Source organism: Lagopus muta, chromosome 1 (assembly GCF_023343835.1).
Source record: "Lagopus muta isolate bLagMut1 chromosome 1, bLagMut1 primary, whole genome shotgun sequence".
NCBI classification, from domain to species: domain Eukaryota; kingdom Metazoa; phylum Chordata; class Aves; order Galliformes; family Phasianidae; genus Lagopus; species Lagopus muta.
Window position 1 is genome coordinate 114,465,025 of NC_064433.1, and position 19,595 is coordinate 114,484,619.

Below are 19,595 nucleotides of genomic sequence, written 5' to 3' on the forward strand. Positions count from 1 at the left end.
CTTCAACGGGTACTACTTTCATGGAGTCCTTTCGTGTTAGCAGTCACCTTTCCCATGACTGGGCAGGGCCGGGAGGGGTTCCTTGGGGCTGCGCACTAGGTGATCTTAATGGTATTTTCCGACCTCAACGATTCTGTCGTCTGATTCTTTGACCCTTACCTCGCCGTGTCCCTGCTCAGAGCCCACAGGTGCGTGGCTGTGGGGTCTGATGCCCTGCAGTGAGGTGGCTTTGGTAGGAGCAGAGCGGCTTGGCTTTGCCGAGTGAATAGCTGGGTGGGCAGGTAGCAGCTGCAGGGCAGAGCCCCGCTGCCGAGCCGTCATCTTTGCCCGAGATGTAGCATGTAAAATAAATGTTTAACATCGCGAGCGGTGAAAAAGAGTTACTTTACAGTTCTCGGCAGTTGGTATTTGCCTTTCTCTGACTGCTCGTTTCCAGTGTCAGTGAGAAACTTAAATATGTATCGGTGCTTCCCTTCAGCAGCGCGATAAATCTGGCAAAAGCCAATAAAACATGCTGCAGTCAAATTCTTCCTGGAAAGATGCCTGATCCTTGGCTTAAATGGGAATAATCTCCGTGCTCAGATCAGTAGTCTCTGGATTTATAGATGAAAACAGTAGTCCTTTGTACGGCACATAGGAGTGCCACCTTCTCGCACCACTAATACTTTCCATCGCAGTGCCGTGCTGTAGCCAGGGAATTAATGAAACCCTGTAAAAAAAGACAGCTGTTAAGTCTTCTGGCAATCGCTGTCATCTGCTGCTGAAAACATTTCTGATTTTCAATGAGCAGCAGTGTCTGTGCATGCAAACACTTTGAAACGCATTTATGTTAGGTTAGTGAAAGCCAAGCAACTGTATCGTGTTTATTTTGGCTTTTTGACAGCAGTCATACAGTGGTTGTAATAACCTTTTATTCATCTTAAAGCCAAAAGGTGAGAGGTATTACAGACTGCAGTGTTTGAGATGGATTATTCATTGCTTTATAAGACAGTACTTAATAAGCAGCTTGTTATTAAGTGTATGTAAGTATCTGTTTATTGCCACCTGATGAAACTTCTTATTCTGTGCACATCTGCATACTTGCATATCTTGTTTATGTTCTGCTTTCAAATAAATATGTGAGAAACAGAAGAAGCACAGCAGGAGTTTAGAAAGGGCTGCGCAGTTCAGTCTGAAGTTCTGGACTCTGGAACTTCGCAAGGAATACACGAGAGTACCTGAATCTTACATATATGCAAAAAAAAATAGGGTGCAATCAGGATGAGTTAAAGAGATCTTGAATGGCTGCAACCTGTGTGAGGATGTTTTAGCGATTGTGCAACATTGTTCTCTACTCCCCCCGCTGCTGGTGTTGCTCAGTGGGAAGAGAGAATAACCATGTTTTATCTAAACTGATGAAGTTGTAGCAAGAGAACTATAATTCAATTTGTGTGCTGTTTGGACTATCATCTCTCAGTTTCAGGTTTGCAGTCCTGTGTGCTGTTAGCTCTTCTAACAGTGACGAGAGGTGAATGTCTGTGCTTTTTACAAGAACAGAGAGGTTACATAGGCACAGTGTGACAGAATTGCCCACGTAAAAATTATCCTTGCTAATATGATGTAATTATCCTTTAATGAAGTGGCCCTGCTGCTCCCAAAGGATGTGTTAAGCAAGGACCATGCTTTCATCCCCCTGACTTACTGGTGTATTTAGTGTGCTAGTCACACCAGCACCTAGGTGTCACCATTATCCAGCGTGTTCCTCTCATTTTCAGGCCCACTTTTAATTTCCTTTTCACCTTTGCAACTTTGCAAGGCAGGTTTAGGAAAAGGAAAACAAGCCCCATGAGCCCTTACTTGGGCACGTCTCACCAGGCTCCAGCAGCTGCTGGTCAGAGGGCTCATGCTTCCCCTGTCCCTCTGCATCCTCCTGACTCGCAGGCTGCAAAGGGCTCTGCTCACCGGAGTTTGAAACTCTGGCAGACCTTGTGCTGCAGCTCTATTAAGGATGCTACAGCGTTCCCAGGCTTGGTGGAGACTGCGGGAACTGCTGAGTTGGCGCTTCCCTTCAGGAAGGCAGAGTCTCCCCCTGCCCGGCCCCCAGCTCGTGGTCAGATGGCCTTTGGAAGCAGTGGAGAGGCTTGCAGAGAGCAGGTGAGCTGCAGTCTCAGCTTCCTACTGCTTCTTGTGGGAACAAAGTAGCTGCAGCCCTCTTGTTTCCTGTGTGTCTGGGGCATTGCCCTGCCTCCTCACCTGCTCCAGCGCCAGGCCTCAGTTCTTTTTTGGGAAGAGCACCAGGATGAAGGGAGGGATCTCTGGAGAAAGACACCCACCCCACCAGCTCAGCTCTTGGGACGTGTGGGTGAAGTGAGTGAAACCGTTCATTGCAAAATGGGCATCCCTGGGCAAATTATTTTAGGCAGTCATGATGTAAGAGCATTCTGTGTAGTCATTTGAGGTATCTGGCAGTAAAAATGTATGAAAACAGTCCAACATTTCTTTGGCAATGGAAATTTTATTTACAGTGTCTTAGGAAGATTGGTTATGTATTTTCTGGATGGTTAATAGGTGACATAATCTTACACTGTGCACATTAAATTCACTGATATCTGATTAAGCTTTATCATAAAAACAAAAATGCCAAAAAAATAATTGTCCGCATGGTCTTGATGAGTGATTAGCCATAACAGTTTTCTGAATCTTAAATGACTCCCTTGTTCTTCTATTCAACACAGGCAGTAAGATTCCGGGTGCTGTATAGGTACATCATTGCCATGTGCTCATTGGCTTTAAAATACTGTAATTGGGAATCAGTGCCTTTGAAAGCTCCCAGACCAAAAGCTGTGGATCCCCAAATGGCCTACTTCGTCCACAAAACAATCTGGAGCTGCCAAACTAAATTCACAGGGAAAATTAGGCAATTAGTTTCAGAGCTTTCTTGCGACTGCATGCCTAAGTTCTTACTCTGCTCTTTGCTACATGCTTTGGCACAGAAGCCAAGGATACACTTCCTACTGGGATACCTCAGAAGCACTGCGCATGGCATTTGAGATAAAAAGGAGGTGTGGAAAACCACCATCCCCAAAGTCCCTCGGTTGTTACCCTGTGCTGACACGAGGAGTGCCTGTGTGCAGCTCTGAGCTCAGTCCTGCGCCGCTCCCCGGCTGGGCCCGCCAGGCTGCTGCCAGGGAACCACTGGTCTGGAACGAACACTGAGGACTAGCAAACAGCAGGCACAGCTCTGCAGGCCCGACTGTTGGTCTGCTGCTGCTGCCCGCTTACCTGAATCGTTAGGTCTCTCTGTCAACAGAGTAATTTGGCAGTGAATATGTTCCCTTGTTCTTTTTCATTGGGCTGCTATTGTGCAAGGAGGGGGCAAATGGTAACCAAATTTGGGGGGGGATTCAGTGTGTAAATGAAGCGTTTTCTTAAAAAATGCATTTTACTGTGCAGAATGCACATTTTTGCTTATGGTTACTCCATTCGTTCTTCCTTGTAATTTTAGAGCAAAATGTAGAGATATTATATACAGTAAGCTAGTGAGTACACAGACGTTGCTGGGCCAGCGAAGTATTCACATGGATCAAGTAAATAGCCTGTCTTCTAAGGCCAAAATGAAATCCTGCTAAGAAAACACTTCACTATTCTCTTTCCCTGCAGCAGTGGTGGTGCTGAAGTGTTGCATGGAGAGCTGCACCCCTAAGGCATGCCTGTGGAGGTGCGCTTGGGATCACCATTTGTCCCCTGCTCTCTGTTACATCGGCTTTACATGCGCTGTTTGCTGTACAGGGCACTCAGTTTGCTTGCTGGGTCGCAGTTTGGAGCTGAAAGGTGTGTGCTTCCAGAACAACAAAGCACTGCGGATCAGACCTCACTCTTCTGTGCCTTTTCTTCCCAACGCTATATGCACGTTGGACCCAGGATATCTGTTCTTTAAGTACAGGCACTGCAAATGTGGTTGCTAGCAATCGTACATTTCAGAATTTTCTTTAAGTGTAGTTCATGGGTTGTCTTTCAGCAGAGCTGAATTCTGTGTGACCAAGACTTCACTGGCTCTAGAATAGATAAGGAGAATTTTCTTTCAAGTTTCCCATGTTAATGGAAACGAGATCACATTAGCTACGCTGTCATTAAAAAAAATCTTAAAATGTGTAGCCTTGGGAGACGTGAGTTGCTACTGCACTCACTAACACTTCACGTACTTGGCTCTCTCACGCTGCATGTCTTCTGGCAGCAGTCTGCTGCAAAGCTGAAGGCTGTGAGCTTCTGTGCAGAAGATGGTCCCATTTACATTCTAGTCATAGTGCAGGGTTTTGTAACCCCATTTGGGTTTTTCCTGGCTTCCATAAAGCTCTGCCTCTTGAAAATTCACAGAGACCCTAGGATAAGGGAGACAGCCCAGAACACCATGTTGTCTGAATGATGACTGTATTTGTAATATTAGCAGAACTTTTAATTTTGCTTCCTGAGCCCATGCTTCAATACAGCAGTCCAGATGGACATCTGGTTGAAAGAAGACATGCCTGCTGCTAGTTAGATTCCCTCCTGCAAGAGCTCAGGCTGCTGGCAGTGTTCTGGCACAGCACTGGGATGCACACTGTGCAAGGGAACAGAAAGAGAAATTCCATTTTATTAACTTTTATGTTTTTTATTGTAGCCATGAGACGCAGACAACCTGCTGGGATCATCCTAAGATGACTGAGCTCTACCAGTCTTTAGGTAAGACACCTCTACCAGTTGTTGCTGTTTTTTCCCAATCAGAGAATTGTTAAGACAAAGATTTCAAGAAGTAGTGAACCAAAATCGATTTAAAGCGAGAAGCTGTGATTTTATTGAGATTAAATTTTCTGCAAACAAGTGTGTAAGGCATAATGATTTATTTCAAACATCGAGTGGAAAAATTAATTTATCAGCGTGGTTGGAATGTGCGCTGTATTTACTAAGTAATTTTGCTGCATTGTTGCAAACTTACTTAAAGACTGCAATAGAAATAGAAAAGAAAAAGAAAAAAAGAAATGGTGAATCTTTTCACTGTTTTACAAAAGGCAGATGAAAAATCAAACCAAACTGCTGTTAATGTTGACTTTTGGATGGTAGAAAGCCAATGGAAGCAATTTGACAAACTGCATTGCCACTGCTTTATTTTTAAAGCACTCAATGCTCAGAACGCATGGCAGCTGTCATGATGTCATTTTGAATACTGAAATTGCACACTTATTATGACTTCAGATGTGCCTCCCTGGTGGGCTTTTGTGTTGGGTTTTTCCGTTTGTTTTTTAAGATTTTTTAGCAGCTTTGGATTTTAGTAACAGAAGCACATCTATGAGATACAGCAGGTCAATCTACGCTCTAGTATAGGCTGCTTGGCAAACCATTTAATAGCTAACTATTTGCTTTTAATGGTCCTGTTAATAAGTAATAGAGGATATAATAAAAATTAAGCTATTTCTCTAAAAGAAATATCAATCAATATGCTGCATTCAAGGAGGAGGTTATGTCTGTATAGTGCAAGTACATAAACTGGCTTTTCGACAAGCCAGCTTTAGTACTAAGGCCTTCAAGCCTAGCATTCAGTGCAGGCTTATTTACTATGGTGAAAAATAGCTTAAATTATCTTCTGCTTAAGTCTGTGCTGGCATAATTAGACTGTTTTCAGTAGATAAACTGGTGTGTTTCAAGCTAACTCATGTATCTCTGCAGTGCCCTGATGTAAAAGTATACCCAAGCTATTTTAGAAACACGATATGATGAAGTGGAATGAAAGTGTGAATGTTTTTTCCTTGTAGTATTAACACTGTGGCAGCAATTTGTTTAAAAATTAACTGAAAGACAGCTCTGTATATCAAAAAGGAATAGGAGACACGTAAGTTCAGCCTAACAAAATGCAAAAGCAGGCAAGTGTTGACTTGCTATTTAATTATATTATATTGCCCAGTTTGCCTCTTTTATTATTCTGCTCTGAAAGTGAGGGGTTTAAAGGATTCAGGACAAATAGCAGTTGTGCATGCTGACATCTCTTTAATACAGGTAGATCCTCAAAGAGAGTTGCCTGTTAATTGAACCGCACTCCAACTGTAGCTCACTTTGATCCAGAGATAACATGTTATCTCTGATACTGTTGCTGGTGAGACCTGAAGTCCTGTTGAAACTGCTTTTCTTCTGGGATTTCTTTCTGGTATTTCAGCTACAGCAGTCTGGAATAATCAAGAAGTCAAGAGGTAGCTCCACGCGAGGGGAAAAAGTCTCCTGGTGGGTTCAGGTCAACAGTTCAAATGATGTGTGACTGTTGAAGTCAGGTTGCATTTAGTTTAACTGAGATTTTATCACTGTAAGTATCACCTGGATGTCAAGATTTGAAGACATTCTCATTGCTGATTGCACAAAGAAGGGACGTGTTTAGGCAGATTTTCCCTCTTTTTTTTTTCTTCTGTTTTGAAGAGAAAGTAATGTCCATTGGGGCAATAATTCTTTGTGGCTAATCATATTTCTTTTTTTGAGCTGGGACCAAATGCTTGTTAGCATGGAAGCAACACTGATTTTAGCATAGTATGTGTAATAGGTGTTCTTATTACTAAACTTAGGTGTTTGTACATGTATACAAAACAGGTTAAACAAACTGATTCTTTGTGCACTGCCACATAGGATAAAGCTTTGAAAAAAGTGCGACTGAATAACCTACCATTTTATTTTATTTTATTTTTGAATTGGGTATATTCGTCATTGCCTAACTCTCATATAAATTGCATAATACAAGCATAACCCGTTTAGTCTTGAATGGAAGCCTTGATGTGTTTTCAGTGCTTTTCTTTGCCTCAGGTCAAAACGGTAATAATGGGATGTTTCAAGTCTTTTCAGACTGTTCAGTAATACTTTATCTGAAAAGATATTATTAAAGTCGATTTTGTATTGCATACTCATTAGATCCTATTATTTTTCCCCACTGTAGGATCCAAGTTTTGCTTCTTATTCATGTGAAGAAGCTAGTAAGGAGCTTAGTATGTATGCATTTTAAAAATTTGGTAGAAAACATGAATTGTACAAGCCAGGTAAATGCAAAAAGTGAGACCGACGACATCAACGCTGTCAAGAATGTTTATTTCCATTTTCCAGCCCTTACATTTAGCCTGTAGGGAGCAATTGAGCGATGAGATGGAGCTTTCTGTACATCCCAGGTACTGACAGATGTGCTGGCTTTCTGTAAATTCACCACACTTTAATTGATTCCAGTGTATTGTAATTTGGTAGGGAATCTTTGTGTCTAATTTAAATTCTTCCAAATTGCTGAAAGCTTAATTTTTTTTGTAAGTGAATGAGGAAGACGCAACTAGGAGCAAGACAAGACTTTTTGTAAAAGGAGAAGTAACGTTAGTTTTATTCTTCACGTATCCACCTCACACACCTACAAATTGCCACAGCACATTTTGCTGAAATGGATGAATTCCAAACTTCAAACTTATTTTCCTCGTCTTTGTTTTTAGGGGTGTTTGGGTGTTTGTTAAAATGAAGGTAAATTGCTGTATCTGATCAGGTTGTCAGTCCAGCAGTCCTGTATCCTGTCTCCGGTACGGACTGCATCAGAGAAGAGTCTGCAGGAAGAAATTATAAAATAACCTGCCCACAAAGGAAGGTTTCTCAGATTCTCTTCATGCTCATTTGCTGAAAGAAAGATACTTTTAATAACTGTAAAATACTTCATTTGAAAACTAGTGTGCGTTTCGGAAATTTGTAACTGGTTGTTCTTTCAACATAAGCTTTTCCTTTTAAGAAGCTGAAATGCTTTCTCTGGACTGCTTCTCTTTATTATTTCAACAACGTAGCAATTTTGTCGGTTTTAATGAAGCATCTATTGCTGACTCAAGTTTGGCAATTTCACTCTTCATTTAAAGTTATGCTTGCTTAAAGTTACATAACGAACCGTCAATATTAAATGACATAATTGTTGTTTAATGGTCAAATGGAATTGGCGATAGGTAATTGCAGTGATGACCTTAGCTGTATCATTTAATTTATCTACCAGATGTTGATACAGATTAACTAGTTATGTAAATGAAGAACATGGTGAAAAAACAAATGCTGAAATAGGGGAGGTGGTAAAAATCAGTGATGTGTGAGTCTCTGAGGTTCAGCTCCTGATAGTTCCCCCCGGTTTGTGCAGTGCTGTTATGAACCACTCCCCTTTTCTCTTCTAACTTCCTTCTGGAAGTCTTCAAAGTACCCGGGACTGCTCCAGTTGCTTTTCTTTCCAAGAGCAATTCCCCTGCAGCAAGTCTTCTTTCAACACTGTTCTTTTACAGCCCCCTTACAAATTTTCTCGTCCTTCGTGATGGCTCCAGGGCATCGCTGAAATGAGAATTTGCATTGTTTTGTTGTTCCGGAGAATTCAAGGACCTTTGAGACGAGAAGAACAGAAATCAAAGTAGACTGTGATTGCTTTTTTTTATTCTTTTTGAGTTTGTCTTCTGAGAGTGATGATTTAATTGCAGACAGCTTAGCTGTGGATGAGAGCTTTTTGCCTTTAAGCTGAAAATGACTCTAACCTTTGTAGCAGTGGCCCAGGAGAGCTTGGTCTGCTATACCATACTGATAGTGTCCCCTTCCTCCAGCCTTCCTATGGGTTGACAGGATGAGTTTCCTCACCATCTCTGCAAACAGTAATTGCAATAGCAGGATGCAGTCAGGATGCATCTGTTTCTCTCCTAATTCCCCAAGGTAAGACAAGAGGGTGGAAAAAAATCCACCCACACCCTTGCAGACTCCAGTGCACTGCAGCTAGTGACAGCTTTCCATTTAATTTGGAGTGTGAGGGGGGCTGTTCTCCATGGTGTATTTGGAAGAAGTGTCTCGTTTGCTTAATGCAGGGTGAGAGAATGCTGGGAGGTGCTTCTGAACATCCAGATGAATTTCAGCAGGAGCAGCTGTGTTGATCTTGTGACTGGCTGCTCCATAAAGCAGGGTGAGCTACTAGCAATCAGTGACCAAGGAGGATAAACGTTACTGCCCTTTTCAGATTGTGCATTTTGACTTGTGCTGCTGAAGAGCTGCCTGAAGAGGTTATACTTCTCTTTGCCATTTAAAAAAATCCTCCATTTATTTACCACAGAGCTATTACACTATGTGTTGCTTTTCTCTTTTTTAGTCATATTCAACTAATTGATTTACATGTTTGTATATTAAAGAGACACGCATGTCTCAAATCAATTACGTGATTTTACCGAAATCCAAAGAGATGGTACATACAGTCTTCTTTAAAATGCTGTTTATCCACTGATACCACTGATAATTAGAATCTGCATAATAATTTTTTTCTTTTGGGAAAACAGGATTCCTTGGGCTCTAACACCCCTGGGTAGTTGTCAGACCTAGAGTATGTCATCTTTGTAAAGTATGTGACTGCATTGTTGGCAAACATGCAGTCAGTACACGTAGCTATGGCAGAGAAGCCATAATTTGCTGATGCGCTACCAGTGGTAGGGATCATTGTGTTTCAAGGACCTTGTGTCTCTTGACAATTAAGCCATAGGTATATTAGCAGTGAAGGAAGAAATGAGAGTGAGCAAAGTAATGTTCTGTTCTGGAACAGTTAGCCATATGTGAATGTTTTGCTCAAGAGTATTACCTTCTTGGCTTGCAAATGAATAACATTCCTTAATAATTTTGAAGTTGGTTGTTTGCTGTTTATTTATTTCACTATTTCATTAAGACTACATCTCAGCTAGTATACAGGAAGAACTGCTGACCTGACTGCAAACTGACTACATCCCAACTCCCTAATGGGATATAACCAGGTGAACATTGTATCCTTCCTTACAGTTTTGGTGAAGAAAAACCATGACAAAATAAAAGAGAATTTCCCAAGGCCATGTCATCTGATCATGTAACTGAAAGGCTGACACATGCTGTGATGTTCATCCACTACTTGGTGTAGATGCAGTCAGTACCACTTCAGTGCCCTGAGTGCCTTCCACTTATTAATTAATTTGCAGACAAATTGTCGAATGTTCTACTTTGTGGAGGTTTTTTTTAACGCATCCTGCCCTGTGTCTTCGTGGACAGTGGTTAAGCTGTGTGTCTGCATATATAACAGCACTGCTTACTGTTATTTATCCTCGAAGCAATGTAAGTGATAGCATTAATTATTGTTATTATGAGTCAATGACTAGAACTAAAATGATACTAAGCAGTGTTTCTTTGATTAATTTCTTTCCTTTATCCATTTGTCTTGCCTACATCTTTAAATCACAATTCCTACAGAGGCGATATATGTCACTGTAAGCATCACTATAAGATTTATATAGGGGTTTTGGGCAGCAGGAAGATAACCAGCACTCTAATCAGCTGGTCAGGCAATCACAGCTATATTGAATTGGTGTAAGATGAAACTTCCTGGGAAGTCAGGGGGCTATTACATACAGTCTGATGAAAAATCTTTAGGTTTAATGGCTGGTAGTGGGATTATAATTCATTAAGGATTGCACTGTAGACTTTTTTAAGTTTGCTAGGTATGCATTGTCAGAGGCAACAATGATGTGTCATTAATTCCCAAAGTAGTTTATCTAGTGCTAGCATTTTATTTATAAACATCTATTTGAGTCACAAGCTATGGTGAAATACTACTTTCAGATTTTGAAGTGTATTGACATAGGTTCATATTTTTTTTTCCTTGCAAACATGTGAGATCAAAACAAAAACCCTGTAAATCTTGACAAATTAAGATTAGGATTTGATGAGCATGGCCAAATGAGGATATGACTTGATGAGATCTAATTTATTTCAGCGAAATTAGTTTTGAACTTGACAAATTTAACTGTTGAGATGGTAGTTATCACCTGAAGCATGTAACTACTCTTTTCAGTTTGGTGACATCCAGGAAGTGAAAAACTCGCTGTCCATAAAATCAAAAGAAATGACTGTGCTGTTCAGTTAGAAATCAATAAAAAGTGATTGTAATAATGTTCACAGTAATGTAGAAAAGTGATCCATAAACTAAAAAGAAGGTGGTGTCCAGGTAGAAAGGATTTCAGAGATGCCGTGTGAGATCAGGACATAGTCTGGCCTATCCCAGAGTTTTTAAACATTCAGTCAGATTAGCTGTGTTAGAGGGCAGTATGTGGTCCAATGGAACATCCCAGTCATTCAGCACTAATGGCAGCTGGAGCTACTGTAATGTGATTAGATGTATAATAATCAAAGCAAATATCCTTCCAAACTGGACACCACATCCCTTATTAAATATGGTCTTTTTAAAAAACTCACTGTTCTTCAATTTTTTTTTTTTATTACTTTTAAATGCTTGCTGTCTTACTTCATGTGATAAAAGGATCCTGAACATAAGGATTTGTTTTTACTGTTAATGCTATATTCATATCCCAGTGTAGAATCTGGAATTTAGCATGGTGAATTAAAAACAAGATTCTGCAACTTATTTGTTGATACCATGTCAGTAGCAAATGGGATGCTCCGGCAGGTGGTTTAAATTTATGATGCAAATCATGGACCACTTCTCAACTGAGTGATTTTTACTTGATTAGCCACTGTCAAAAGGTTCTGCTGTACGTAATTACTGCTGTTTCTCAATTCTGTAGAAATACAGCCTTGAAAAATGTGTTGATGATGCTGTTTTAGCTCTTTTGAGGAAAAGCGTAGCCTTTACATTTTGAGATTTCTCTCAACTTGCAGAATTATACAGAAGAGGTTAATTGGATAAGATTAATTGGATTTAATTGTCTGATTGTTTTTCAACAATTGTTCTGATTTTAGTTCTTCCTATCAACAATTTGAAGTCTTTTTCCTTAAAGCTACTTGTGTAAGGAGCACTAGTTCCTGTGGAGTAACTCAAGGCACTTCATGGTGCCTGATGGAGGAAAACGGTTTTCTAGATACCTTTCTCCCCACAGCATTAGATGCTGCAAAATAGGTGGGGGAGCTTAACCTGTCTATAATGAGCAGAAGAAAGCAGCAAAAGAAGATTTCCTAATTTCAAGGGTCGTTTATACTTTAACTCTTGGAGCCCTTTCAGAGAAGTGAGAGGGGTGTGTTAAGAGCTGAGAAAGATCTTGGGATGAACTTTCTACTGTGTAGATGAGAATTGTTCATTGCTGCTAAAGCCTCAGCATCTGCCTTGTCTTACAGGTCTTCTGTAGCATAATCCTCTGTCTTCTCCCCCATAAGCATTTATATACTCCCTTGAACAGAGAGTTCATTCACGGCTGAGTGGTGGAGAGCCACTCTTCCTCATCCCTCCCAGGCATAAGTACTAGTGTCACCAAATACTGCAGTGCGACCTTTTCCTTGGTCTGTTTGTTTCTAGGGGGCAGGTGACCTTTTCCACTATGTGATTATTTCAGAATGCAAAAGCACATTATGCTCTTGAGCATCTACGTTTTTTTGATGCGTGAAAGTTACCTTTCAAGCAGTGAGGACTAGGACTGGAGTTGCAGTATTGTAAAAAACCTGCAAAGGTCTCGTGTGCTCCCAAGGCTTTTTAGACCTCTGATCACCTCATTTGGAATATGAGACTGTGCACATTCCCTAGGTTTTGGAGGAAAGGCTGGAAAAAAGCATATTTGGTATAATTAGCTACTCTACCTGCTCAGAGGTGGCAAAAGATTGGTGGATTCAACACTTAGTGGCTCCTAACTTTTTGCTAGTCTGTTTGGGAGTGGAAAGCATCCAATTTTTTTTTTCCCTCGGGACTCAAGAAGGAAAAAAAACACAGGAAAGGATGAGCTGCTAATGTTTTTATAAAACCTTGGAAGATTGCTGCTGCTTGTGCCTCATTCCTCCCTCCTCCACACGTTCCCAGCAGTTATATCTGGCTGGCAGCCAAGCAGTGCCTTATGCTGCCTTACTCTAGGTTTCCTTCACTGCTGTTAATGGTGATGTTACGACTAACGATAGCAAGCAGAGCTACCAAGCCTCATTGCTTGGCAGTCTTATGTTGTACATTTCATTTAACTGGAGTCATACACCAGCAAGAAAAGCATATTGATCCTGATTAGAGGAGAGCTGGGCTTCCCTTCTCTGTTCTGTGAAGCAATGCATTCTTCCCAGCAGTAGCTTGGGTGTAGAAAAAGTACTACCAGCAGTTTCATAGGAATACAATTTTAAAAAAAAGCTAATTATAAAGTTCAGGAGACAAAAGAGAAAGGTATCAAAATAAGGGAGTTCAGAGCAAGTTACATATGGAGTTCCTTAAGCAAAGAATCACAGAGTGACGTATTGACTTAGGTTGGAAAGGGTCTTAAAAACCATCTAATTCCAATCTCCTGCTCTGGGCAGGGATACCTTCCACTAGTTCAGCCTGCCTAAAACCCCGTCCAACCTGGCCTTCAGCACTTCAACGATGGGCATCCACAGGTTCTTCTTTGCAATCTGTTCCACTGCTCCACAAACCTCATCATGAACTAGTATTCCCAAGTTCTTCTCCTCAGGGAAGCTGTCAGTTTGTTCTCCAACCAGTCTGTTTGCACTTGGGATTGCCCTGACTTGGGAACAAGACACTGGACTTAGCCCTATTGAACTTCTTGAGGTTCATTGTTAGGTGCTGGCCCATCCTCACTATCAGGACTAGCCACCTCTGCCTTGATTGATCACCAAGATGATGAAGGGACTGGAGCACCTCTCCTGTGAGGAGAGCTTTAATGAGCTGGGACTGTTCAGCCTGCAGGAGGCTCAGGAGTGATATTAGGAATGTGAGTAAATAGCTGAAGGGACAGAGCAATAAAGACAAAAAAAGCTCTCTTTGGTGGTGTCTACTGCCAGGATAAGAGTCTCCATCTGAACATCAGGAAGTACTTCTGCGCTGTACAGGTGATGGAGCACCAGCACAGGTTGCCCAGAGATGTTGTGCAGTCTCCTCCTTGGAGATCTGCAGAAACCACCTGAATGTGTTGCTGGGCAGCCTGCTTTGGATGGCCATACTGAAGCAAGGATTGGACAAGGTGACCTCCAGAGGTCCCTTCCAACCCCAGCCATGCTGTGATTCTGTGACCATTCACTGTATTGCCCTCTCCAATGATCAGTCTTCCTTCATTTGCAGATGAAGTCAGAATTCAAATTCTTGTCTTATAGTTATAAAATGCTGTTACACTTGTCTTTCATGAGCCATAAAACCACTTATTATTGGCCTTTTTTTTTTTTTTTAATTTAACATAGTTAGAATGTAATATTTGTTGTTGAAGTGGAATAAGGGGCAGATGAAAGGTACAAACACAACTGGGTTGAGAGTGAGGTCAGAGAAGGCATTTAAAGGACTCCCAGATTTTAAATGAAAGTGCTAAAATTCAAGGCAAAGATGTGATATGGTGTGGCAGTGTTGTAGCAAAAGGCTGTCCGCACGTGATCAGAGAGCCATCCAGGTGGCTGTGGCTAACAAGGACAGAAAGTGGACAGTTGACATCAGAACAAAAACTGGGCATAGATTAATGCTGGTAAGAGAAGGTGTGAGCAGAAGCACCCTGCAGCTACATGGCCTCAGAATTTAAAACTAAGTGCTAACATTGCTACTGCTTTCCTAGACCCTGCCATGAGGCCTATGAAAATAGCCCTTGCTATTGCTTCTTGGTCATTTACAGCAGATACTTCTTGGCAGAAGTGTCATTATGGTCGATAAGAAATTCAGAGTGTGTTAAATATACGAAAAAATATATGTAAACTACAGCATTTTGAAGATTAAATGTCCTCATGGATAGCACCTTCTGCCTTGATTAAGGTCTGCAGCGTATGTTTATATTTTTCTAATACTTCAAAAAATGTAAGTAATAAGCAGAGAAGGTTTTTCGGAATACGCAATTGAAATTTAGGGAAGATATGTTCATTTTGCCATAATCTGGTATATATGAGCTTCCAATCCAACTATTTTTGACTAGTCTTACTTTTAACAAATGAAATTGCTACAATTTTTATTTCTTTTCCAGAATGCAAGTGTAGACTTACAACAAGAGTACAAAATGTAATTGAAGGCACAGTGTGTTTGCAAGGGACTGCTTTATTAATTTCCCTTAAAGACAAATTAAGTTGCTTTATTTTAATTGCATGCTTTATTCCACACGTTAAGGCTTCTGGACCTGTCAGGGTAATTGTGAGAGGGCGAGCTGGCAGGAACAGTGCCCAGGAGAACTGCCCATTAAAAAGGTGTATGGAACTGTGCAAAGAAAAAGAAATGCTGCACAAAGCTGAAAGTTCCCTTTCTACTATAAGGGGTGTTTTAGAAGCACTTCCCAGCCTTTATTAAGGTATTAAATATTACTGAATTATCAGACTTCAAATTACTCATTTGGAATAGCTTAATTAAAATTTGTGTAATTGAGACTATATTCCCTTTGCTGCCTATACCTGCACAGCATTGTAAACGATGCTGGGATAGTTATACCCAAACTACCCAATTGCAAACACCTTTACAGCACCTCAGTGCCATTCTTGTATTTGCTCTGCTTTTTGTAATTTTCTCTCTCAAAGAGCCCGCAAGGCTTGGAGATATCTTAGTGATTTGGCCAAGTGGACCTCTGTTCTGAGCCAGCGTCATTGCTTTTTGTGTTCTTTTTGTATTTGTAGAGGAGTTTACATTTTCAAAATGCTGCCTAATCATTAACTCCGTAGGCCCACAGGTTTCATCAGCAGTTGTAAACTAAACCCATCCAGCAGCGTTGCTGGGTGCTGAAACCTGTCAGCACACAGGGCCCATGTTAGCTTGCATAGGCTGTTAAGTGTCACGATGGTTGCACTGGGAGCAGCCTGGAGTGCTCGTGGGCTGGGTGGCTGTGCAGGGGGCTGCTAAACCTGGGGGTGCTCTTGACTGCCTTGAGTGAAGTTACCAGCTTGCAGCTGTATTTGCTTTAAGTATCTGTTGATCTGTTCTCCTGAACAAAAGCCTTTTGCTGGAGTGGGGCACTTGTTTCTGCACCTTGGGCTTGCTTCTGAATTGCGCAAGCAGTGGCCTACCTGCAGCGTGGTTCTGGTGTGCCGGGCTTACTTGTAACTGAGCTGGCTGTGGCACTGGCAGGAATGCAGCTGTGCTAGCTCTGACCTCACTCTTAGTAAATTTATTTTGTTCTTGTTTTAAATGGGTTTACCCATTTAAAGCTGCTTTCAGCAGAAGCTGGGGACTAGATCAGAGTACACACATCATCTTCAGTCTGGTTCCACAGGCAGATGGAAGAGAAAGATGCAAATCCACTTTCCTGGTCGGATTAGGTCCAAGACACATTCTGTTTAAAATCCCTCCTTTCTTTTCAGTCTTGTCTAGCATTTACTTCTTAGGCTGCTGAGTGGCTGCTGTATCTTGCTGGGGGCAAGTATTAAGCAATGTTCACGTAGCCTTGACCAAGCCTGCCCTGTGCCAGGAGATTTATCTGCTCAGCATACTGCTGGTTGAGTACATGGCCGCCTTCTCTCTGCAGTGTCCTGAGAACCCGTGGGCACAAAGCTCCTTTTGAAGCAAGGGCTCTTGCTGATGATGTGGTTTTGTGAGCCACGTGAGGAGGTTGCAGTGAAACTGGACCTAGGTCACTTGCGTTCTTCAACCTGCTCTCTGCAGTTTCCAAGGGGGTCATAGAAGTTTACTTGCTGCTGGCTCCCTGCTGGGAGCAGTGTTCCTCTCAGGACATGCTGGTGTCTGTTTAGGTTGGGAAGCACAAACGTTTCACTGTTTTTTTTTATAGTCTCAGCCATAGCTGAGAGTTGCCTGCATTTTTCTGTGCAGGGCTCTTTGCTTCTGGCTGCCTGCAAACAATCTGGCCATGTGCCTCAGACAGGGAAGGAGGCAGGAGATCTGGAGCCTTATCTCTTAAAGTACCTACACTAAAAAGGCTGTGGTGTTTTTCAGACAACCCTGCTGCAGTTGCTGGTTGTGTCCTTTCAAGTACTCTTAAGTTCAGCACCTTTGAAAGAACGGAAGTAAGCCTCTAGGACTTGCTGATTTTCTTTTGAAAGATTGATTGTCAAGGTTTTAGTGTATTTGTTCAGTGAAATATGGTTTCTAACATAGCATTTTTTGCCCAGTTCTTTGAACCACTGATTGTAATGTTTGAGTTCGGGTGGACAACGTCATTATGAGTCTACTTATTTCTAAGATACAAAGCTAACCTCTTTTTCTGATATTCTTCCCCAACAGCGGACCTGAACAATGTCAGGTTCTCAGCATACAGAACTGCCATGAAGCTCCGCAGGCTGCAGAAAGCTCTCTGCTGTAAGTACCTGCCTTTGTGGCCTCAAATGCCAGGAAGACTTCAGTACCAAGCCATGAGTTTATTCACAACTTCTAGAAGTAGAAAAACACTTCCTCCACTCCTCCTAAGCGCTCCCCAGTGTATGGAAACTTCTCACCTGAGGCATTTCCTGATGCCATTACTTTGCACCTTCCTAGCAAGCTGAAAGTACAAGACACTTATGAGACAAAATCAGGAACAAAATGAACATTCCCTACGTACTCCTCATCTTTTCACTCTCAAGCCTTTTCACTCTACATATCTTAAGATATTTTCTCTTTGCTCATCACCAGAGGCACATCCCATGTCAGCCACATGCAGCTCAACATACAATCAGAATTGTTCTGTAATAAGAACAATGAGTGTCCAGAGAAAAAACTGTGCCAGAGCTGGAACTGTTAATAGTCTGTTAGGTTGAATCCTGAACCCTGGGGGATTGCTGCCTTTCAGTGAGATCATCACAATAAGCATTTAGCTTCATTTCGACCCAGCTTTTGGCTGTGTTCAGAACTCTCTAGTCAGTCCTGCCACAATGACGTGCATGCATGACCTGACATTGTAGTTCTCGCAACTGGTATATCATTTACTGCCTGTCACTTCAGTTACATTTCTGCTTCAGCTTCTTGTAATCCAATGGCTAAATAATTTGCTCATAGTTTTCTTGATAGACCAATCAGTTACAAAAGCAAAGAGTTTTCTAGGGAGTACAGTTTAGAGAGTTACTAAAGTATTTTAACGTTGACTACGTTTGGCATTTAATTACAGGGTTAAATTTCTGACAAAGTTGCAAATGTCTCAACTGCTGATTTATCTCAAGTTTGGATTTGTGCTCACATGCTTTCTGGAACTGAGTCAAACCTCGAGGTTATCGAGCATGTATACTTTTAGACTTTTAAGGATGGGTGAATTCCACTAATGAGCAATCTCTAGATATATTTAAAAAAAAAAAAAAAAAGAGGTTTTTTTTTTTTTTTAAACACAAAATTAAGCAGTGAAAATTCTTGTAAAGTAATTGAAGATTTCAGCATGGATACTGTGACAAAGATTGAATTTTGATAGTAGACAATCAGAATTCCAAACATATTTTAATGACAATCGTGGGGAGCTGGCATAAAAAAATGGGAATAATATGCAGTGGAAAGTATTCACAATGAGTGCAGCACTGAAGTAACGAAGAAAATTCTTGAATTATGGGTTTCTCTAGCTGTCAGTGCACAAGCGTAGCAGGCAGGTTGAAAGTGCAAAACTTTGCATCCTGTTTAATCTGTAATTAGTTTTATTCTACCACTGAACAGTTCTCCGCTCATCTTGGGCTTTACAGTGAGGAACTGTAAATTACACACTGAAATCAGTTTGTCTTTCCAGGTTACACTTAGGTAGGTTTTCTGAGAATGGATGTTATCGGAAACACGCAGTGGCGCTTACACTGAATACTTCAGCACATTCTTCACTCTTGTAACTAAGGAGAAGTATTTAAGGAATTTGGTTAACAGTCTTTGTTCTTGCAAATATTTTTGCTTGGAGACACTATTCTCGTGTTTGTGTATTTTGTGTTTGCAGTGTCACTTGTGAGCCCCTTTTGATTAGATTAAAAAAAGCTAATTACAAAATTCTTTTTCTGCAATTTGGCACCAGAAGAAATAGAGCACAGTGTTGGGTTTCAGGACTCCTACATGTAGCCCCAAATGCCTGATTTCTACCTGCAGTAGTTGCTTCTCTAAGCTCCCGCTTTTTATTTCAGCTTTAAAATTGCAGGAGTTTGAAAACTGTCTATGTACATATATTCTCTTCTGCAAACTGCATAAAAAGCACAGCAGTGTTATCTTCTGAGGGGTATTTTCAAACTCTGAAGGTGTGAGTACAAGAAAAATCCATAGGAGTGAAAAAGCAGCCTGTATTTCTAAGTTACAAGAGTACAGACGCTTTTAAACATGAATTTAGATTGTAGATTTAGACTGTATTTAGATTTGTGTTCAAAAATAACTTCAGTTTGTAAATTGGCCCTATGAACTTTAAGACACTAGGATGTTAAGGATAATAATAGGAAAAGGTAATCCTTAACAAATAAATGCTTGTGTACTGTGTTACTTTAGGAGAATGTAACTTTAGGTGAGTGTGAGATTCTATCATTCCAGCCTTCAAAGTTATTGTGGGCATGCCAAGTTAACTATTGCACCGTTTGTTGGGGTTTTTTTTTAATGTACGGTTTCCTTTGATAATCACATCAAAGCACATTGACTTTCTTGCTTTGCTACTTTTAAAGATCTGATCTTTAAGTGCAAACCACATCTAAAACATTGTGAAGTCAATAAAATGTGATGTGTCCACAAAAGTTTCTTGGAGATGCAGTGAAAGAAAATATTCAACATCTTCTGTTAGGCTTTTTTTTTTTTTTCTTTTAATTTTATACAG

General features: G+C 41.0%; 1 protein-coding gene across 23 annotated transcripts in view; it reads left to right on the top strand.

Annotated features, from left to right (window-relative positions):
• The window catches only part of DMD (dystrophin), a 1,043,969-nt gene that overhangs the window by 961,970 nt on the left and 62,404 nt on the right, over nt 1–19,595 (top strand). For all 23 annotated transcript variants that reach the window (XM_048931232.1, XM_048931479.1, XM_048931663.1 and 20 more), the window contains 2 exons: nt 4,637–4,698; nt 17,090–17,164. In XM_048931232.1, the coding sequence (XP_048787189.1) occupies nt 4,637–4,698; nt 17,090–17,164 (137 nt within the window). The remainder of the gene's footprint in view (nt 1–4,636; nt 4,699–17,089; nt 17,165–19,595) is intronic.